General features: G+C 40.7%; 1 protein-coding gene across 2 annotated transcripts in view; it reads right to left on the reverse strand.

The window, feature by feature from the left end:
- The window catches only part of TAOK1 (TAO kinase 1), a 168,583-nt gene that overhangs the window by 107,849 nt on the left and 40,533 nt on the right, over window positions 1-20,201 (reverse strand). For both annotated transcript variants that reach the window (XM_058283125.1, XM_058283126.2), the window contains exon 2: window positions 12,500-12,723. In XM_058283125.1, coding sequence (XP_058139108.1) covers window positions 12,500-12,631 — 132 coding nt within the window. In that variant the 5' untranslated portion in view covers window positions 12,632-12,723. The remainder of the gene's footprint in view (window positions 1-12,499; window positions 12,724-20,201) is intronic.

A 20,201-nucleotide genomic window follows, 5' to 3' on the forward strand; every position in this document is an offset into this window, starting at 1 on the left:
ACTGTAATTAGCAAAATCAAGAAAATAGAGGAAAAGATGAAAAAAAAATAGTTAAATACATGGATATCAATAGTTCATAAGAATTTAAATAAAACAGAGAATTAAACAGACATTTCAGAAGTTAAACTAGGGAAGTGGGTTTGGCTCAACTGATAGAGCACCCACGTACCACATGGGAGGTCCAGGGTTCAAACCCCAGGTCTTCTGACCTGTGTGAACTGGCCCATGTGCAGTGCTGATGCACACAAGGAGTGCTGTGCCACACAGGGGTGTCTCCCACGTAGGGGAGGCCCAAGCGCAAGGAGCGCGTCCCATAAGGAAAGCTGCCCTGCACGGAAAAAGCGCAGCCTGCCCAGGAGTGGTGCCGCCCACAAGGAGAGCTGATGCAGCAAGACGATGCAACAAAGAGAGACACAGATTCCCAGTGCCGCTGACAAGAATGCAAGCAGACACAGAAGAACACACAGTGAATGGACACAGACAACAGACAATGGGGGGGAGGGGGGGAGATAAACAAAAGATAAATCTTAAAAAAAAAAGGTTAAACAAGACAACAGCACAAAGAGCAAGAGAAAAGAATTAAAATATTAAGGATTTTGCATTAAAAAGTGGTAAAATGTTAAATTAACTGTAAGTCAAGGATGCATACTATTAATATAATTTCTAGGGTAATTACTAAAAATAATAAAAGAATATATAACCGAAAGATTCATAAAGGAAAAAAATACAATAAATCAAGAGATCAAGAAAGGAGGAATAAAAGAAGGACAGGACAAAAAGAAATCAAACAGTTAAACAGCAGAATTAAGTCTATTAACTAAAAGTAATTGTATCAAATATAAATGGACAAACTAAAAGATTAAGAGAAGGGATTAAAAAAACACAATTTTACGTAGCAGAGAAGAGAAATATTACGGATATAAAGTCCTAGAAAGACTGAAAGAAAAAGATGAAAAAAAAAATGCAAGCATTAACCATAGAAAGCTGTGTAATTAATATCAAAGTAGATTTTAAAACAAGATATATTACTAAAGAGAAAGCATGAAACATTGCACTGAAAAATGGGACAATTAAACAGGAAGATATAATAAAACTACATTTGTATATTCTTAATAACATAACTCAGAAATATATAAAGCAAAACTAGACAGAACTAAAAGGGAAAGAGTAATCCACAATCATAGTAGAGATTTAAATATACCTCTTTGGTGAGGCAGACTTGGCTCAGTGGATAGGGCGTCTGCTTACCACATGGGAGGTCAGCGGTTCAAACCCAGGACCTCCTTGACCCATGTGGAGCTGGCCCACGCACAGTGCTGATGCGTGCAAGGAGTGCCGTGCCATACAGGGGTGTCCCCTGCATAGGGGAGATCTACGCACAAGGAGTGCACCCCGTAAGAAGCACCGCCCAGCGCAAAAGAAAGTGCAGCCTGCCCAGAAGTGGCGCCACACGCAATATGATGATGCAACAAAAAGACACAGATTCCCGTGCCGCTGACAAGAATAGAGGTGGACACAAAAGAACACACAACAACAACAAAAAAAAAAAAAAAAAAAAAAAGAACACACAGCGAATGGACAGAGAGAGCAAACAACTGGGGGGATGGGGGAAGAGGGAGAGAAATAAATATAAAATAAATAATCTTTAAAAAAGAATAAAAACACCTCTTTGAGTAACTGAACAATCAAAAAGGATATACATGATCTTAAGAATATTATCAACGAAGTTTACCTAATTCACATATATATATATTATTTTCAATGCACATGGAATGTTTTTCATTGGTAAGAGCATTAGATGCTATTCATTCTAGATGAATAATTGTAAAGGTTCTGGATGGCATTATCTATCTTCCTTCACATATATTAACATATAACTGGGCATAAAGCAAGTTGAAATAAATTTCAAAGAATTTAAATGATACAAAGTATATTTTGCAGCAACAGTGGTATTAAATAAAAAATTATTAACAGAATGGTAACTAGACAATCCCAAAATGTTTAAAAATTAAGCAAGACACCTATAAATAACCTACAACTCTTAAGAAGAAAATCACAATGGAAAATATTTTGTTCTAAATAATATTTAAAATGACAAAAACTTGTAAGAGGCAGCTAAGTAGACAGTTGTTTTCCTTTGAAAGCAAGATTTATAAAAATATTTCTCATGCCAGAGTGAAAAGATTAAGTATGAGAGCAAACTGATGGACCCAATCCAAGAGCCACTACATTCTGTGGGACGGAATCTCAGGGCTAGGGCAGGATTTTCCATGTCTTGTCTTCTCATAACCCACTCTAGGGACAGGGTGCTAGGAACTGACCCAAGTAGTGGGTTTAAAGCCAGACAAAAGGGGTGGTTGGGACAGCTGCAGACCTACTGCTCCTAAGCTCACTCTTACTCCATTCTAACCAATAATTTTATTTATTTGCTCCCTCGGATAAATGCACCTTGGGTCCCACTTTCTCTAGGATGTCAAATGGACTAACTGTGAACAAGTGATGTTTTTTATGAATTTTTAAACTTAAAAAAAAAAAGATTTATTTCTCCCCCCTCTCTCATCTGTTCTCTGTGTCCATTCGCTGTGTGTTCTTCTGTGTCTGCTTGTATTCGCATTAGGAGGCTCCGAGAACTGATCCTGGGACCTTCCGGTGTGGGAGAGAGGCAATTATTCTCTCATGCCACCTCAGCTTCCTGGTTTTTTCACTAAGTCTCTTCTTGTCTCTCCACTGTATCTCTTTATGTTGTGTCATCTTGCTACATCAGCTCTCCGTGTGGGACAGCACTCCTGTGCAGGGCGGCACTCCTATGTGTGGCGGCACCTTGTGTGGGCCAGCACTCCGTGTGGGCCAGCTCACCATGCGGGTCAGTTTGCCTTCACCAGGAGGCCCCAGGAATCAAACCCTAGACCTCTTATATGGAAGATGGGAACCCAATCATTTCACCCACATCCGTTTCCCTAAACCTTTTTTTAATATAAATATTCTGGTTTTGTAGTTTTGTATATTTTAATCTAAAGCCCTCATTCTTTTTTTTTTTTTTTTTTAAGTGTTCAGTTTTATAAGTTTTTTCGTTTGTGTACATCCATGTAACCACCAGACAAATTAAGATATAGAACAATTTTATTACCACAGACAGTTTTTTGGTCCTCTTTCCAATTCAAACCCCTCCAGCCCCAGAGGCAACACTGTTCTGATTTTTTTTTTTATTGACTTTGTAATAATATTACATTAAAAATATATATGTGAGGTCCCATTCAACCCCACCCCCCCACCCCCCCTCTCCCCCCCCAACAACACTCGTTCCCATCATCATGACACATCCATTGGATTTGGTAAGTACATCTTTGGGCACCTCTGCACCTCATAGACAATGGTCCACATCATGGCCCATACTCTCCTCCATTCCATCCAGTGGGCCCTGTGAGGATCCACGATGTCCGGTGATCACCCCCGAGGCGCCATCCAGGGCAGCTCCACGTCCCAAATACGCCCCCACCTCTCATCTCTTCCTGCCCTTCCCCATACCCATCGTCCACCATGTCCACTTTTCCCAATCCAATGCCACCTCTTCTATGTGGACATTGGATTGGTTGTGTCCATTGCACCTCTATGTCAAGAGGAGGCTCAGATTCCACATGGATGCTGGCTGCCATCCTCCCATTTTCAGTTGTAATCACTCTAGGCTCCATGGTGTGGTGATTGTCCTTCTTCAACTCCATCTTAGCTGAGTGTGGTAAGTCCAATAAATCAGATTGTAGGTGCTGGAGTCTGTTGAGGCTCAGGACCTGGCTATCACATTATCAGTCCAGAGATTCAAATCCCCTAACTATATCTTAAACCCCAACGTTAACTGCACCTCCAGCAGATTAGTATGAAAGTCTTATGAAGGGAGATCCCATCTGAGTCCAGATTCATCACACATAAACACCATTTCCAGAGGGGCCATCTGCCCTGGTAGTAAACCCCATCGGCCATGACCATAACTCTCATGGGTCTCTTTAGCCTTCATAGGAACCAATATCTGGGGGTTGTATCTGCTTTATCTGTCTCTCTGACTCTGCTCAGTTGTGCATGAGGGCAATCCTTCTGCCAGCCTCCAGACTCTTTTTTAGAAACTCGTAGCCATATAAACTCATTTCTCCTTTCCATTTCCCCCTTACTTTAGGTCAAACAGCATTTTAAAGTCATGTTATTTTATGTAGACATGGATGTTCTGCTGATCCGCATTGAACCTTCCATATAAGGTCCTTTTCCAGTTGCATCATCAGTTGGTATTTGATAGTGGTCCCTCATTGCCAGGGAGACTCATCCCCGGGTGTCATGTCCCACGCTGGAGGGAAGGCATTGCATTTACATGCTGAGTTTGGCTTCGAGACTGGCCACATTTGAGTAACATGAAGGCTGACAGGAGAAAATTCCCAGGCACATAAAGCCCTCATTCTTACACTGAGTTCTCAGGTACATAAGCAATCTCAGGGATAAGTCCGCAGGAGCTCCAGGTCTGCAGAGCAGGAATACTTCTTCATTGTTTTTGCTTTATCACCACAAAGAACAACTATTTGAACTACCTCATTTTTGCCAATTAGAGCTGGGTTTTCTGCAGTAGCGTCCTCTAGAAATCCCTCCAACCTGGAAAATGTTTCATGAGAGACTAGGTTTTTAATTGGGCCACCCCATCACTTGATCTCCTACTGGAAGACTGGAAATTAGTCTAAATAGGAAGGGGAGACAGAGGCTAGGAGAAGCTGGGCCAGGTTACAGGTCACTGGATTAGGCTAGGTTTGCAATGCACAATGGGTTTGTGTGTGTGTGTGTGTGTGTCCAAGGATGGATGTATGAAGCAAACACTAAAATCTTTTTTTTTTAGGACATTTTTTTTTAAGATTTATTTATCTCTCCCTCTCCCACCCCCACCCCAGTTGTCTGTTCTCTGTGTCTATTTGCTGTATCTTCTTTGTCCACTTCTGTTGTTGTCAGTGGCACGGGAATCTGTGTTTCTTTTTTGTTGTTGTTGTTGCATCATCTTGTTGTGTCAGCTTTCCGTGTGTGTGGCACCATTCCTGGGCAGGCTGCACTTTCTTTCACACTGGGTAGCTCTCCTTACGCGGCGCACTCCTTGCGCGTGGGGCTCCCCTACGCAGGGGACACCCCTGCGTGGCACGGCACTGCGTGCGCACATCAGCACTGCACGTGGGCCAGCTTCACACGGGTCAAGGAGGCCCAGGGTTTGAACTGCGGACCTCCCATGTGGTAGACAGACGCCCTAATCACTGGCCAAGTCCGTCTCCCAAGACTAAAATCTTCAACCTTTCAAAAATCTGGACTTTTCCTGCTTTGCTTCCAGAAAGACTGTAAGTGAAGGCTACTTTGTGGTGCCCAGAGCCAACATGCTACCCTGCTGCTGTAGTGATAAGTGTCGTGGTAACTAAAGAAGAAAGGGAGTTTCGTTTACATGCTATGGGATCACTGCTAACCTACTTCACTGTGACAGGGCAAATGCAATAGAACACACTGAGTGATGTGTGTCTTGTATCTCCTAAAAGCTGCCCCTTTGTAGTTATTATATATATATATATATATATATATATATATATTTTTAAGATTTATTTTATTTATTCCGCCCCCCCCCCCGCCCCACCAATTGTCTGTCTGCTCTCTTGTGTTCATTCGTTGTGTATTCTTCTGTGTCCACTTGAATTCTCAGCAGCACCGGGAATATGTGTCTCGTTTTGTTGCATCATCTTGCTGCATCAGCTCTCCATGTGTGCAGCACCATTCCTGGGTGGGCTGCACTTTTTTCACGCAGGGCAGCTCTCCTTCCAGGGTGCACTCCTTGCACGTGGGGCTCCCCTACACAGGGGGCACCCCTGCATGGCATGGCACTCCTCCTGCACGGTAGCACTGCGTGTGGGCCAGCTCACCCAATTCTGTAGGTTATGGCAAGATACATAACCTGTATCTGTCATTGTAATGTCATTCAGGACACTTTCCAAGTGCCGAAAATTCCCCATATTGCAAATTTTTTCCCCTCTCCCTGCCCTCAGAACTTCCAGTGGCCATTGCCTTCACATCAATGAGAAAAGTTCTTCCATTGCTAGACTCACAATAAGTCTACAGTAGAATACCAATTAGTCTACTCTAGTCCATTGTTCATTCCCCAATCCTGAGGATTCTGGGATGGTGATTGTCTACTCCACCTCTAAGTGAGAGGGGCCTGCAATCCCATAAGGTTAATGGATGGGACTCTCTTGCTTGCAGTTGTAGACGCTGCTCTTGGTTCCTTGCTATAGTAGTTCTGTCCATCATTACTTCTTTGTTAGTTGTACTGGGTGACAACAATGAACTGGAGAGTAGGCACTGCAACTCCATTGAGATAAAGGGCCCAGCTAGGCACATGAACAGCCCAAAGATTTAAGTCTCTTGGGCATACACCTACCAACTCTAGTAATAATTATTCATTCAAACAGAAAGACAGAGGAGCATATGTAGGGAAACCACAAACGAGTCCAACTCTGTCACACTGTGGAGCATAAAATTCCAAAGTAGGGCCCACTGGCAAGACACCAGAGCTATCTGCCCTGACTATAGTGTCTGGACATCTCCAGAGCCCTCAGGAGCCCCGCTATTTGGGGTAGTTATCTACTTTGGCAGTCAATAAGATTCTGCTGAGATGTTCATAAGTATAACCTCTAGAATCATCTCCTAACCTTACTCTGAAGTCTCTTAACCATATAAACTCATTTATCTTCCCTTTTCCCTCTTTTGGTCAATCTAGTTATTATATTTGTTTGTTAGAACTTCATGAGCCGCTAGTTTGGTGATTGCTAGGTGGCCTAGTTGGTGTAAATATAATGTGTTGGTCTTTCCCCATTTTCTTTTGCAGTTTTTATTGTTTACAAGCTTCTTTTTTTGTGCTGAAAGAAAAATTACCAAAGCATCTTTGACAGAAGATTCTACAATAGGCAAAAGGATCTGAAACATGCACTTGTTGTTCTTTCTTTTGTATTCCCCTTCCCCTATTTTCTATTTCGGACTGTATCTTCTGTTCTGAAAACTGATCCTATCACTTCTCTCCAGTTCCCCTCCCCAATCCCCCATACATTAATTTTGGGGGTAGCTCCACGACTTTCAACGATTTATACAGAATCTAGGAAAGCTTCATCCCTCATTCCCAACTTTCTGAGTAAACACCATTCTTTGATATGATTCAAGCCAAAAGATTAACACTGCTTTATCTGGATTGACCAAATCTACTTAATCATCAATCCTGGGATAGAGAGAAACAATGGGGGATAGGGGGGTTTCCATGTAGAAAGTGGGGGTAAGAAATCAAGACAGTCAAGATCAATGTATATCCAAATCACTAAGGAACTTTTATGCAGGTGTAAGAAACTTATGTCAAAGTGGCCACAAGACTGTTTAATAGGAGACAGAAGAATGTACCTCCATGTTTAATGTGAGAAATCAAAGCAATGTGTGGAATCTTGAATTTATGGGGAGGAAAAGAAGGCAGAAGAGCATGTACCTGCCTGTTATTTCCCTAATTCTTTCCCCTCATTCATGAATTACAGGAGACTGAGCTCCCTTGGGCTTTGGTGACCCCATCACTGGGGTATGTTTATTTGATGGTTGATTTTGTACTGGGTATTTACTTTCCCTCTACTATTATTTATTTATTTATTTTTAATTTATTTCTCTCCCCTTCCCTCTCTCCCCCCCAGTTGTCTGCTCTCTGTGTCCATTTGCTGCATGTTCTTCTGTGACTGCTTCTATCCTTATCATCAGCACCAGGAATCTGTGTTTCTTTTTGTTGCATCAGTTCTCTGTGTGTGCTTCCCTCTGCTATTATTTTTTAACACATTCTGACCCTTTTCTCTTCCCTTCTTTTCCCTGGGATAATACAATGAATAAATAAAGACTCATTGGGGGAAGCGGATCTGGCCTAAAGCATAGGGCATCCACCTACCACATGGGAGGTCCAAGGTTCAAACCCAGGGCCTCCTGACCCATGTGATGAGCTGGCCCATGCGCAGTGCTGATGCGCGCAAGGAGTGCCGTGCCACGCAGGGGTGTCACCCATGTAGGGGAGCCCCACGCACAAGGAGTGCACCCCATAAGGAGAGCTGCCCAGTGCCAAAAAAAAAAAAAAAGTGCAGACTGCCCAAGAATGGTGCCGTACACACGGAGAGCTGACGCAGCAAGATGACGCAACAAAAAGAGACAGATTCCAGGTGCCGCTGACAAGAAAACAGGCGGACACAGAAGAACACACAGCAAATAGAGAGAGCAGACAACTGGGGTGGTGGGGATGGGGAAGGGGAGAAAAATAAATAAAAATAAATCTTAAAAAAAAAAAACTTATTGGTATCAAAAACAAACAAAAAAAACATATGACAAGGTATTTTTTTGAAGTATGTACCCAAAAGAAGTGAAAGCAGGTACTCAAAGAGATATCTGTATACCAATGTTCAGGCACCATTATTCATAATAGCCAAAAGGTGGAAGCAACCCAAGTGTTCATCAACAGATGAGTGGATAAACAAAACGGAATATTATTCAGCCGTAACAATGAATGAAGTTCTGATACATGCTATAACACTACAACACAGGTAAACCCAGAAGACATCATATTGAGTGAAATATGCCGGACACCAAAAAAAAAAAAGAACTTTTGTTAAGGTTCACTTATATAAAATATCTAAAATAAGAAAATTCAGAGAAAAAGTAGATTAGAGATTACCAGTGGCAGGAATGAAGAGTTCTTACTTGATGGGTACAGTGTTTCTGTTTGTGGTGATTAAAAAGTTTGATAATAATAGATGGTGTGATGGTAGGAAAATATTGTGAATGTAATTAATATCACTGAGTGGTCAAAACAGCATGATATTGGCATAAAGAGAGACACACTAATCAATGGATCTGAACTAAGTTCAGAAATAGACCCTCACCTCTATGGTCAGCTGATTTTCAATAAGCCCCCAAGTCTGCTTTTATGGGACAGAACAATCTCTTCAACAAATGGTGCTGGGAGAACCATATATCCATAACCAAAAGAATGAAAGAGGACCCCTATCTCACTCCCTATCCCAGATTCAACTCAAAATGCATCGAAGACCTAAATATAAAGCCAGGACCATAAAGCTCCTATGGAAGATGTGGCTCAAATGGTTGAGCACCCACCTCCTACATGGGAGGTCCTGGGTTCAGTTCCCAATTCCTTATAAAAAAACAAAACAAACATACAAAAATCAATGAAAAAACAAAAAAAAAGAAACAACTCAGGGAGCCAATGTGGCTCAGTTTCTGAGCACTGGTTTCCCTATACAAGATCCCAGGTTCATTCCCAGTACTTTAAAAAAAAAAAAACTCCTAGAAGATAAAATACAGAAACGTCTACAAGACCTTGTAATAGTTGGGGGTTTCTTAAACCTTACATCCAAAGCATAAGCAATAAATGGAAAAATAGGTAAATAGCACCTCTTAACACTTCTGCACCTCAAAGAACTTTGTGAAGAGGACAAAAAGGCAGCCTAATCAATGAGAGGAAATATTTGGAAATCACACATATTCTAATAGTGTGTCTATGGAGAGACCCTACAATTCAACAATAAAAAGACAAATGGCCCAATTAAAAAGTGGGCAAAAGACCTGAACAGACATTTTCCTAAAGAAATACAAATGGCGAAAAAACATGAAAAAATTCACAGCATCACTGGCTATTAGGGAAATGCAAATCAAAGCTATAATGAGATATCATTTCACACCTACTAAAATGGCCACTATTAACAAAACAGAAAACTGCAAATGTTGGAAAGGATGTGGAGAGACAGGAAAAATTATACACTGTTGGTGGGAATGTAGAATGATACAACCATTATGGAAGTCTGTTTGGCAGTTCCTAAGGAGTTAGGTATAGATCTACCATTTGACCCAGCAATACCACTAGTAGGTATTTACCTAGCAGAGAGCAGTAATATAAACAGACATCGGCACACTGATGTTCATAGTTATATTATTCACAATTGCCAAAAGATGGTGCCCAACAACTGAGGAATCAATAAACAAACTGGTATATACACATGATGGAGTATTACTTAGCTGTTTAAGCAGAAATGAAATTGGGAAGCGGTTGTAGCTCAACTGATAGAGCATCTGCCTGCCATATAGGAGGTCCAGGGCTGGGCACCCAGGGCCTCCAGACCCGTATAGTGAGCTGGCCCACATGCAGTGCTGCCGCACGCAAGGAGTGCCGTGCCACACAGGGGTGTCCCCTGTGTAGGGGAGCCACATGCACAAGGAGAGCCGCCCTATGCAAAAAAAGTGCAGCCCACCCAGGAGTGGTGCTGCACACACAGAGAGCTGACGCAGCAAGATGACGCCACAAAAAAAGGGACACAGTTTACCGGTGCTGCATGATAAGTATGCAAGTGGACACAGAGAGCAGACAACAGGGGGGAAGAGGAGAGAAATAAATTGAAAAATAAAACTTTAAAAAAAAAAAGAAGAAATGAAGTCATGAAGCATATGACAATTTGGATGAACCTGGAAGACATTATGCTGAGTGAAGCAAGCCAGGCAAAAAAGAATATCCTATGATTTCACTATTATGAGCAAACATTAAATATAATGAGCAAACTTATGGAGATAATAGCTAGAATATAAGTCACCAGAAAATAGAATGTGGTTAGAGAATGGAAAGCTGAGGTTTAATTTGTGCAGAATTGGTAAAAAGTTGTTTGTAAATGTTGGGAAATGAACAGAAGTGGTAAGGTACCTCATAAGATTTGTATTTGGTAGCATTAACACATGGATGTGATCAGGGTTTTTTTGTTTGTTACTGAATAACAAAAATACTCTAACACTGATTGAAGTGATGAACGCACAACTTGGTGATTATACACCAAATACCACTGACTGGATAAAATTTATGGTTTAAGAACAAAAAATAATAATAGGGTGGGTTGGGGGAAAATATATCAAATGTACGATATGGACTATAGTTAGTAGCAATACTTAGACGATGCCTTTTCATCATCTGTTACCAATGTTTCACAACGATGCAAGGTATTTGTGGTAGGATGATATGTGGCAGCCCTGTACAATGTTATGCGTGTTTATTTTTATTTATTTTTTAAGATTTATTTTATTTATTTCTCTCCCCTTCCCCCTCGCCCCAGTTGTCTATTCTCTGTGTCCATTTGCTGCATGTTCTTTTTGTTTGCTTCTGCTGTTGTCAGTGGCATGGGAATCTGTGTCTCTTTTTTGTTGCGTCATCTTGCTGCGTCAGCTCTCCGTGTGCGCAGCACCATTCCTGGGCAAGCTGAACTTTTTTTCACGCTGGGCAGCTCTTCTTACGGGGTGCACTCCTTGTGCGTGGGGCTCCCCTACACGGGGGACACCCCTGCGTGGCACGGCACTCCTTGTGGGCATCAGCACTGCACATGGGCCAGCTCCACATGGGTCAAGGAGGCCTGGGGTTTGAACCACGGACCTCCCATGTGATGGTAGATGGACGCCCTATCCACTGGGCGAAGTCCGCTTCCCCATGTTTGTTTTGTAAGTTCCCAACTTTTACCATATACTTACTGTTTATGTATGTTCATGTATGAATGACAGACCTCAGTAAATTGCTTTTAAAATGAGAAAAAAATCACTGAATTTTATACACAAAAATGGTAAAAATGGGAAAATGTGATATACATGTTATCACAATAAAAATAATTTAAAAAATGTAAATGATGAATGAATAGTATATATACAATATATATATAGATATGTAAGGTGACCAACCATCTCAGCCCAGGACTAAGGCATATGGAGCCTACACTGCTAAAATTAAAAGATCATGGGCAAACTGGATGACTGATAACTCTAGGGGTAAGCATATTTTTTGAAAGGCTTCAAAGATATACATGAAGCATTACCAATGGTTATCTGAAAAGAATTTACAAGAAACAGTTTCTTTCCTTTATGCTTTTCCATTTTCAAAGGTGATAAAAAATAAAACTAAAGGTGACATAATACATCTTTAGTATAAACAACTAAAAATTTACTAGGGTTTTTACTGAAAATAGAGGTAAAGTTAAGGTCCAAAAGAAAAGAAAACTGATATAGATCCTTCAGTCAAATAATAATCCTAGATTTCCATAACATTAACATATAGACATGACTCCATAGGTGACTATGCAAAAATGTCTATTTTCTGTGAAATTTAATTCTATAATAATACACATCATAAGACTCCTAAAAACAGTATGGCAAAAATTCTAAACAAGTAACATGCAAATTAAAGGAAACTAATATTCTTTCTCAATTTTTCAATGGTCCAAGAAGTTTCATAAATAAAATTATTTTCATATTTAGATCTTACACATACACCCCTATGCAAGTACTATAAAATGAACTATGGACTATATCTCTATATATTATTATGTTTTACAAAGCCAGATTTCAACATTAAGTAAATGCTGGTCACTGCCATTAAGCCTTTTTCACTTACAAAATATACTGCTCCAAAGCTTCCATGGCCAATTTCTCTGAGATCTGTGAAGAGCTTCTCTGGGTCTTCTTTGAAGAAGAGCTCTGCAATTTCAGGGTCCTTCAGGCTACCCGCTCGGTTAGTTGATGGCATCCTGCTGGGCAGTCAGCTTTTAATTCTAATTTTATACTGCTATCCCAATCCTTGGTTCATCTGTATGAATGAAGCCACGTTGGCATAAAGTACTGAGGAGAAATGAGAAAAGAAAAAAGGTCAGGAAGGACAAAAGTTGGTAAGAATAATTAGCATAAGTTCATTTAATGATAACATCTACACAATTTTCTCAGGCCTAGAATTCCACTAAAAAGGCAGCATTGCCCACTATTGCAATCATTCCTAAGCCTGGGTCATCATCACAATTGTCTGTGGTGCTCTAATAAAAAGTGGAATCTTAACATACAGCATTTTGGGAAGCAGATTTGGTTCAATGGATAGAGTCCACCTACCACATGACATGTCCAGGGTTCAAACCCAGGGCCTCCTGACCCACGTGGCAGGCTGGCCCACGCGCAGTACTGATGCGCACAAGAAGTGCCATGCCACGCAGGGGTGTCCCCTGCATAGAGGAGCCCCACACACAAAGAGTGCTCCCGTAAGGAGAACCACCCCACATGAAAAAAGCACAGCCTGCCCAGGAGTGGCGCTACACACGTGGAGAGCTGACACAGCAAAATGACACAACAAAGAGAGACATAGATTCCCAGTGCCGCTGACAAGAATGCAAGTGGACACAGAAGAACACACAGTGAATGGACACAGAGAGCAGACAACTCGGGGGGGAGAGGGGTTAGAAATAAATAAAAAATAAATCTTAAAAAATATATATATATGTATACACACACACACACTCTCTCTCTTTAAAAACTTAGATAAATCTTTGTCTTGGAAGGCTTTTCTATATCAGTACACAGAGATTTATCTACCCAAGAACTCAAGATGTAGTCACATTATGTTCCTAACAATAGCAAGATTCACATTAAATGATCTTCACATAAGAGAAAAGATATGAAAGATTTAATTCAGTAAACTTTGTTTTCCTTTCAGATACTATATAGCAGCTTGTCAATCAACTGTAACATAGACATTCCAAAGAAAAATACAGTGGGAGAAAGTAATGAAATTAATGTAGACAATTACTTCCCCATAAACCTGATTCACCCGATTCACATGAAAACATGGCCTTCGTCAAAGTTAAAAATTTTTGTGGCTCAAAGAACATTATCAAGAAAGTGAAAAGACAACCTACAGAATGGAAGAAAATATTTGGAAATATCTATCTGTAGCAGTTTGATACGGTTATGAATTCCAAAAATAGATACTGGATTATGTTTGTAATCTGGTCTGTACCTGGGCATGAATAAGTTATGACTAGGGTTTTGACTTGGACACGTTATTAGGGTGTTGAGTTCCCACCCCTTGGTAGGTGGGGACTCACAGATAAAAGGCATGGCAAAGGTCAGAGTTGGGGGTTTTTGATGTTGGAGTTTTGATGTTGCCTTTAATGCTAAAGCCTTAAGCTGGAGCCCCAGGAGGTAAGCACACAGAGGAAAGAGAAGCAAGCCCCAGGAAGAGAGGAACCCTGAGCCCAGGAAGAAGCAAACTGGAAGGGAGGAACCCAGGAAATCTGAACCCTTGGAGATGTGGGCAGCCATCTTGCTCCAACACATGAAAATAGACTTTGGTGAGGGAAGTAACTTTTGCTTTATGGCCTGGTATCTATAAGGTCCTACCCCAAATAAATACTCTTTATAAAAACCAACCAATTTCTGATATCTTGCATCAGTTCCCCTTTGGCTGGCTAATACAATAACTAATAAGGGGTTAATACCTAAAATATATAAAGAATTTATACAACTCAGCAAACAACCCAATTTAAAAACAGGCAAAAGAAGATCTGCCCCGATCGAGATGGGAAATGAGACATTTCACGACAACCCCCAACCCCCAGAAGTTTTAAACAACTAGCAAGAACTGGCAGAAACCTCTTTCTCAAAGTTAAAGAAACACTTAAAGGACTGCCATAATAGGGAAATCAAGGAATCAAGAAAAAGGCTATTTAAAAGTCATAGGATGTCAAGGCCCTCTGGACGGCCCCTACCCTAACCCTTCATCAGCTTGGTAAGGAGCTGACCTGTGCTCCTAGTGCAGATCCCTAGTCCCAGTTCCAGAGAGAGCAAAATAAACTTTTGTGCACACACTGGGCATACTGGGCAACACACATATCTAGTCCAATCTGTCTTCTATTGACCTGAGGGACATTTAAATGAATTGAAAGTGGCTTCCTCTGTGCAACAGGAGTTGGTGTTGTTGAGTGGTAGAAGAGGATACCGCTGCTTTTCATTATAAACCTTAAAATACACTTAACTCTATGTACTTTTCTTGAATTGAAAAAAAAATACTAATTTTAAAAAATGTCCTAAATATGCTCAAAGAACTAAAGGAAATCAGGGAAATAATAGAAAATAAAAAGAGAAGTTATAAAAAGGATAAAAAAGAGAAAACCCAGTAACAGAAATTAAAAATTCCCAGATGATTCAACAGCAGAGGGAGGGAAGGAAGGAGGGAGGGAGGAAGGAAGACAATTAAATGCAGTTAGGTGATCCAGGGTGGGATCTAGGAAGGGAGAAAAGACTCAAATGGACATTAACAGAACATAAGAAAACCTGGAATATAAACTATGAACTTCATAACAATGTTAAATTTCTTGAACTGATAATTACATTTAAGGTGGTTACATAAGTGAATATCCTTGTTCTTAGGAAATGTACACAGCAGTGTTCAAGAAGCACAATGTTTAAACCTACACTCAAGTGTTCAGAAAATAGATAAATGGAATGATTTGGCAGGATAAATGGAATGATTTGGCCAATGTGGTAAATGTTCAAACTGCTGGATCTGGGTTATCTGGGAGGTTAAGGGTATGCTGGAGTTCTCTGTACAGAGTGTATATTATTTTTTAAAACTGTCTTGTAAGTTTGGAAATATTTCAAAATAGAAAGTTAAAACAGATAATTAAATTAGCAGTTTTTTAAATGTTAAAAAATAATGGGAAAAAGACTTGAAGAGATATTTCTCCAAAAATGTAAAATGACCAATAAGCATATGATGCTCAATATCATTAGCCACTAGAGAGATGCAAGCTCTACAATGACACACCACTTTACACCCACTAGGAAGGCTATTATTAAAACAATGGAAAATCACAAATGGGAAGGATATGGAGAACTGGGAATGATATTGGTGGGAATGTAAAAATGGTGCAGCCACCAAGGAAAACAGTTTGGTGAGTCATCAAAAATTTAAAAACAGAGAATTATCTTTTGATCGGGCAATTCCATTTCTAGATATGTATCCAAAAGAACTGTAAGCAAGGATTCGAACAGATATTTGTACTTCCATGTTCCCAGCACCATCATTTGCAATAGCCAAAAGTTGGAAACAACCCCAGTGTCCATCAAAAGATGAATGGATACACAAAATGTAGTATATCCATACAATGGAATATGGTTTGGCCATAAAAAGAAATGAAGTGCTGATACATGCGACAACATGGATGAACCTTGAAGATACCATGCTGATTGAAATAAGCGAAAGAGAAAAAAGACAAATATTCTATGATATATCTTATATGAAATCCTTAAAATAATCAAATTAACAGAGACAGAAAGTAGAATAGTGATTATCAGGGGAGGAGCAATGTGGAGATTTTGCTTAATGGGTATGACTGTCTGTCTGGGATGATGAAAATGTTCTGGAAATAGTAAAAGTTACACAATATTATCAATGTACTTAATGTACATCATGTTCAATGAAATAAGCCAAACAGAAAAAGATAAATATTGTATGATTTCACTGATTTGAAATAACTATAATATACAAATCCATAGATATAAAAGTGGATTACAGGTTGTAGGGGTGCAGGGAAGAGGAATGGGGAGTTATTGCGTAATGGGTGTAGTGAATCAGTTTTGGTAAAGGGTGTTAATAGATGGTGGTAATGCTAGTACAACACTGTGAATGTAATCAACAGCCCTGAACTGTATCTATGAAACTGGTTAAAATGGGAAATTTAGGTTCTATGTATGTTACCACAATAAAAATTGTAAAAGGGGAAACGGACTTGGCCCAGTGGTTAGGGCGTCCGTCTACCACATGGGAGGTCCGCGGTTCAAACCCCGGGCCTCCTTGACCCGTGTGGAGCTGGCCATGCGCAGTGCTGATGCGCGCAAGGAGTGCCGTGCCACACAAGGGTGTCCCCCGCGTGGGGGAGCCCCACGCACAAGGAGAGCGCCCGTGAGGAAAGCCGCCCAGCGTGAAAAGAAAGAGCAGCCTGCCCAGGAATGGTGCCGCTGACGACAACAGAAGCGGACAAAGAAACAAGACGCAGCAAATAGACACCAAGAACAGACAACCAGGGGAGGGGGGGGAATCTTTTAAAAAAAACAAAAAACCAAAACCATACATTTTTGACAAGCTTTGTAAATTTGTCCAACTAGAGTTTTTGCTCCACAAATATTTTTATCACCATGAATTGTAATACCTCTTGACAGATTCCACTTCATATAGAAGCAACTTTTTGTTTGTTCAACTCCTTGAAAATATTCTTTCCTGTAGTTGATCCTTTCAAACTATTTAGACACTAATTCTTCAGTCACTTAAAATTTGGTATAGATTCCCTGAATAAACTGGGTAAAATAAATAACCTCTGTTGATTTCCAAGGAAAATTACTTGAAGTTATTTACTTTGTTTTTTTTTTTAATTGACTATTGATATTGTCCCCTATGTCAACTCTGACCAATTCTTTGTTTTTTTTAAGATTTATTTTTATTTATTTCTCTCCACCCCCCCTACCCTATTACCCCCATCGTCTGCTCTCTGTGTCCATTCGCTGTGTGTTCTTCTGTGCCTGCTTGTATTCTCATTAGGCAGCTCCAGGAACCAATCCTGGGACCTTCCAGAGTGGGAAAGAAGCAATTACTCACTTGTACTACCTCAACTCCCTGTTCTGCTACATCTTATTTTCTCTCCTCTGTGTCTTTGCTGCATCATCTTGCTGCGCCAGCTCTCCGTGTCAGCCAGCACTCCTGCACAGGGCGGCTTTCCCACACGGCGCAGCATTCCCATGCAGGGCGGCAGTCCTGCACGGGGCCGCATTCCTACATGGGCCAGCTTGCCCTCACCAGGAGGCCCTGGGTATCGAACCTTGGACCTCCTATATGGTAGATGGGAGCCCAATTGGTTGAGCCACATCAGTTTCCCCTGACCAGTTTTCTTGATGAAAGGCTGTTTTAAACCAGTTTCTTTTCTCTGGATATGTATCTTAGGCTGCTACAATCAAATACAATTTAATTTACCCACCATCTGCAAATGACTTTACTTGCTTGGCAAACAAATGTACTACTCAGAAACTTGTTACAATAATCAAGACATGTGGTATTGATGTAAATACAGAAACATAATTCTATGGAACAAAGCAGACAGTCCAGAAAAAGTCCCATACAAAGATAATCAAAGGTGCCATGAAAATTCAGTAATCTTTTGAAAATTGGTACCACAGCAATAGAATATCTATGACTCATACCTCATACCTTATTTTAAAAATCAATGCAAAATAGTCCATATATTTCAATGTATATGTATATGGGTTGTGAAGCAAAGTTCTATTTCTTGACTTGGGTAATGGTTTCAAGGGAATTACTTTTATAATAACCCATTAAACTAGGTATTTGTTTTGTGTGTTTTCTGTATCTGTGCTTTTACAATAAAAATACTGAAAAAAAAAAGAAAATATTATATTAATTTTATAAAATAATCTTCAGACAAGAGTGCAATATATCAAAATGTTAAAGGTTTTCCCCCTTCCCTCCCCCTCCCTCTCCCCAATCCTGCTCCTTTTGCCGTTTGTGTCCATTCACTGCATGATCTTCTGTACCTATTTCTCTCTTTTTGTCTTCTCTTTTCATCTTTCTCCTCTAAGATTCACCGGTATTCAATCCTGGGGATCTCTGACGTGGAGAGAGGTTCCCTGTCAATTGCGCCACCTCAGTTCCTGGTGTCTGCTGCACTTCACCTTGACTCTCCCCTTCACCTCTCTTTTGTTGCGTCATTATCTTGCTGCGTGACTCACTCACACGGGCACTGGCTTGCTGTGTGGGCACTCAGATTGCAACAAGGCCACTTGGGTCACCACACAGGCAATGGCTCACCATGCGGGCACTTGGCTCACCATGCGGGTACTCACGTGATGGCACTCAGCTCACCATGCAGGTACTCACACGGGCACTTGTGTGGGCATTCAGCTCACCACATGGGCACCTGCATGGGCACTCGACTCACAGCACGGGCATTCAGCTCACTGCGCAGGTACTGGCTCACCGCACAGGGATGCTATCTCTCCTTCTTTTTCACCTTCTTTTTGCCCCAGAGATCGAACCTAGGTCCTCCCATATGGTAGGCAGAGGCCTTATCACCTGAGTCACATTCACTTCCCTTAAGGTTATTTTTAAGTTATAATGGCCAATATTATAGCTGGTATTCACAGATCTATACCTTCCTTATATTCCAAATTTTAAACTAAAATATTGGGAAAAAATTATAAACAAAAAAGGTCTAGCAATATTCATGTATCGTCTATGATCTGTCAGAAGATAAAAAAGATAGAAAACAAAATAAACATGTAACTCCCAAATGTAAGTTAGAAATCCTTGAATTACACCATCATTAAGCTAGATCCACTGCATCAGTACTTTTTTAATACAATCTTTTATTTATTTTTGAAGATTTTTATTTTTTATTTATCCCCCCTCCCCCCCCCCATTGTCTGCTCTCTGTGTCCATTTGCTATGTGTTCTTCTGTGACCGCTTGCATTCTTGTCAGCAGCACCGGGAATCTCTTACAGTTGCGTCATCTTGCTACATCAGTTCTGTGTGTGCAGTGCCACTCCTGGGTAGGCTGCGCTTTCTTCACACAGGGCAGCTCTCCTTGCAGGGACGCACTCCTTGAGCACAGGGCTCCCCTACGTGGGGGACACCCCTGCAGGGCACGGCACTCCTTGCGCACATCAGCACTGTGCGTGGGCCAGCTCTACCACACAGGTCAGGAGGCCCTGGGTTTGAGCCATCTATCAATTGAGCCAAATCTGCTTCCCACTTCTTTTCTACACATGTTCAAATTCCCAAAAGTATTTTATTATAAAAATTAGTGCTTTTACATTGGGACTTGTAAGTTGGTGGCTAGCATATAGAATAGAAAATGGTGACACTGATATTGAAGGTCTGAAAATGGCCAAGAACAAACTAATGGGGCAGAAGTTCAGGAATGAATTTCATATAGCCAGCCAAAAAAACTTTAAGACTAAAAACAAAGCAAAACCAGTTACCACAAATCTTAAGAAGATAAACATTGTGAATTATGAAAAAGTTAACAAGTAAATAAAGCTTTTATAGATATACAAAAAGAACTTCCATCTTTCTCAAAAGGCCTTTGCCTTGAACCTCTGTAGAAACAGCCAATTCTTCAGGAGTATGATGAAAAGAAGCCAGTTAACTACAAGATTAATGGATCTGGGAAGCAGAATTGGCCCAATGGATAGGGCGTCCGCCTACCACAGGGAAGTCCACGGTTCAAACCCTGGGTCTCCCTGACCCGTGTGGAGCTGGCCC

This window comes from Dasypus novemcinctus, chromosome 21, assembly GCF_030445035.2.
Source record: "Dasypus novemcinctus isolate mDasNov1 chromosome 21, mDasNov1.1.hap2, whole genome shotgun sequence".
NCBI lineage: Eukaryota > Metazoa > Chordata > Mammalia > Cingulata > Dasypodidae > Dasypus > Dasypus novemcinctus.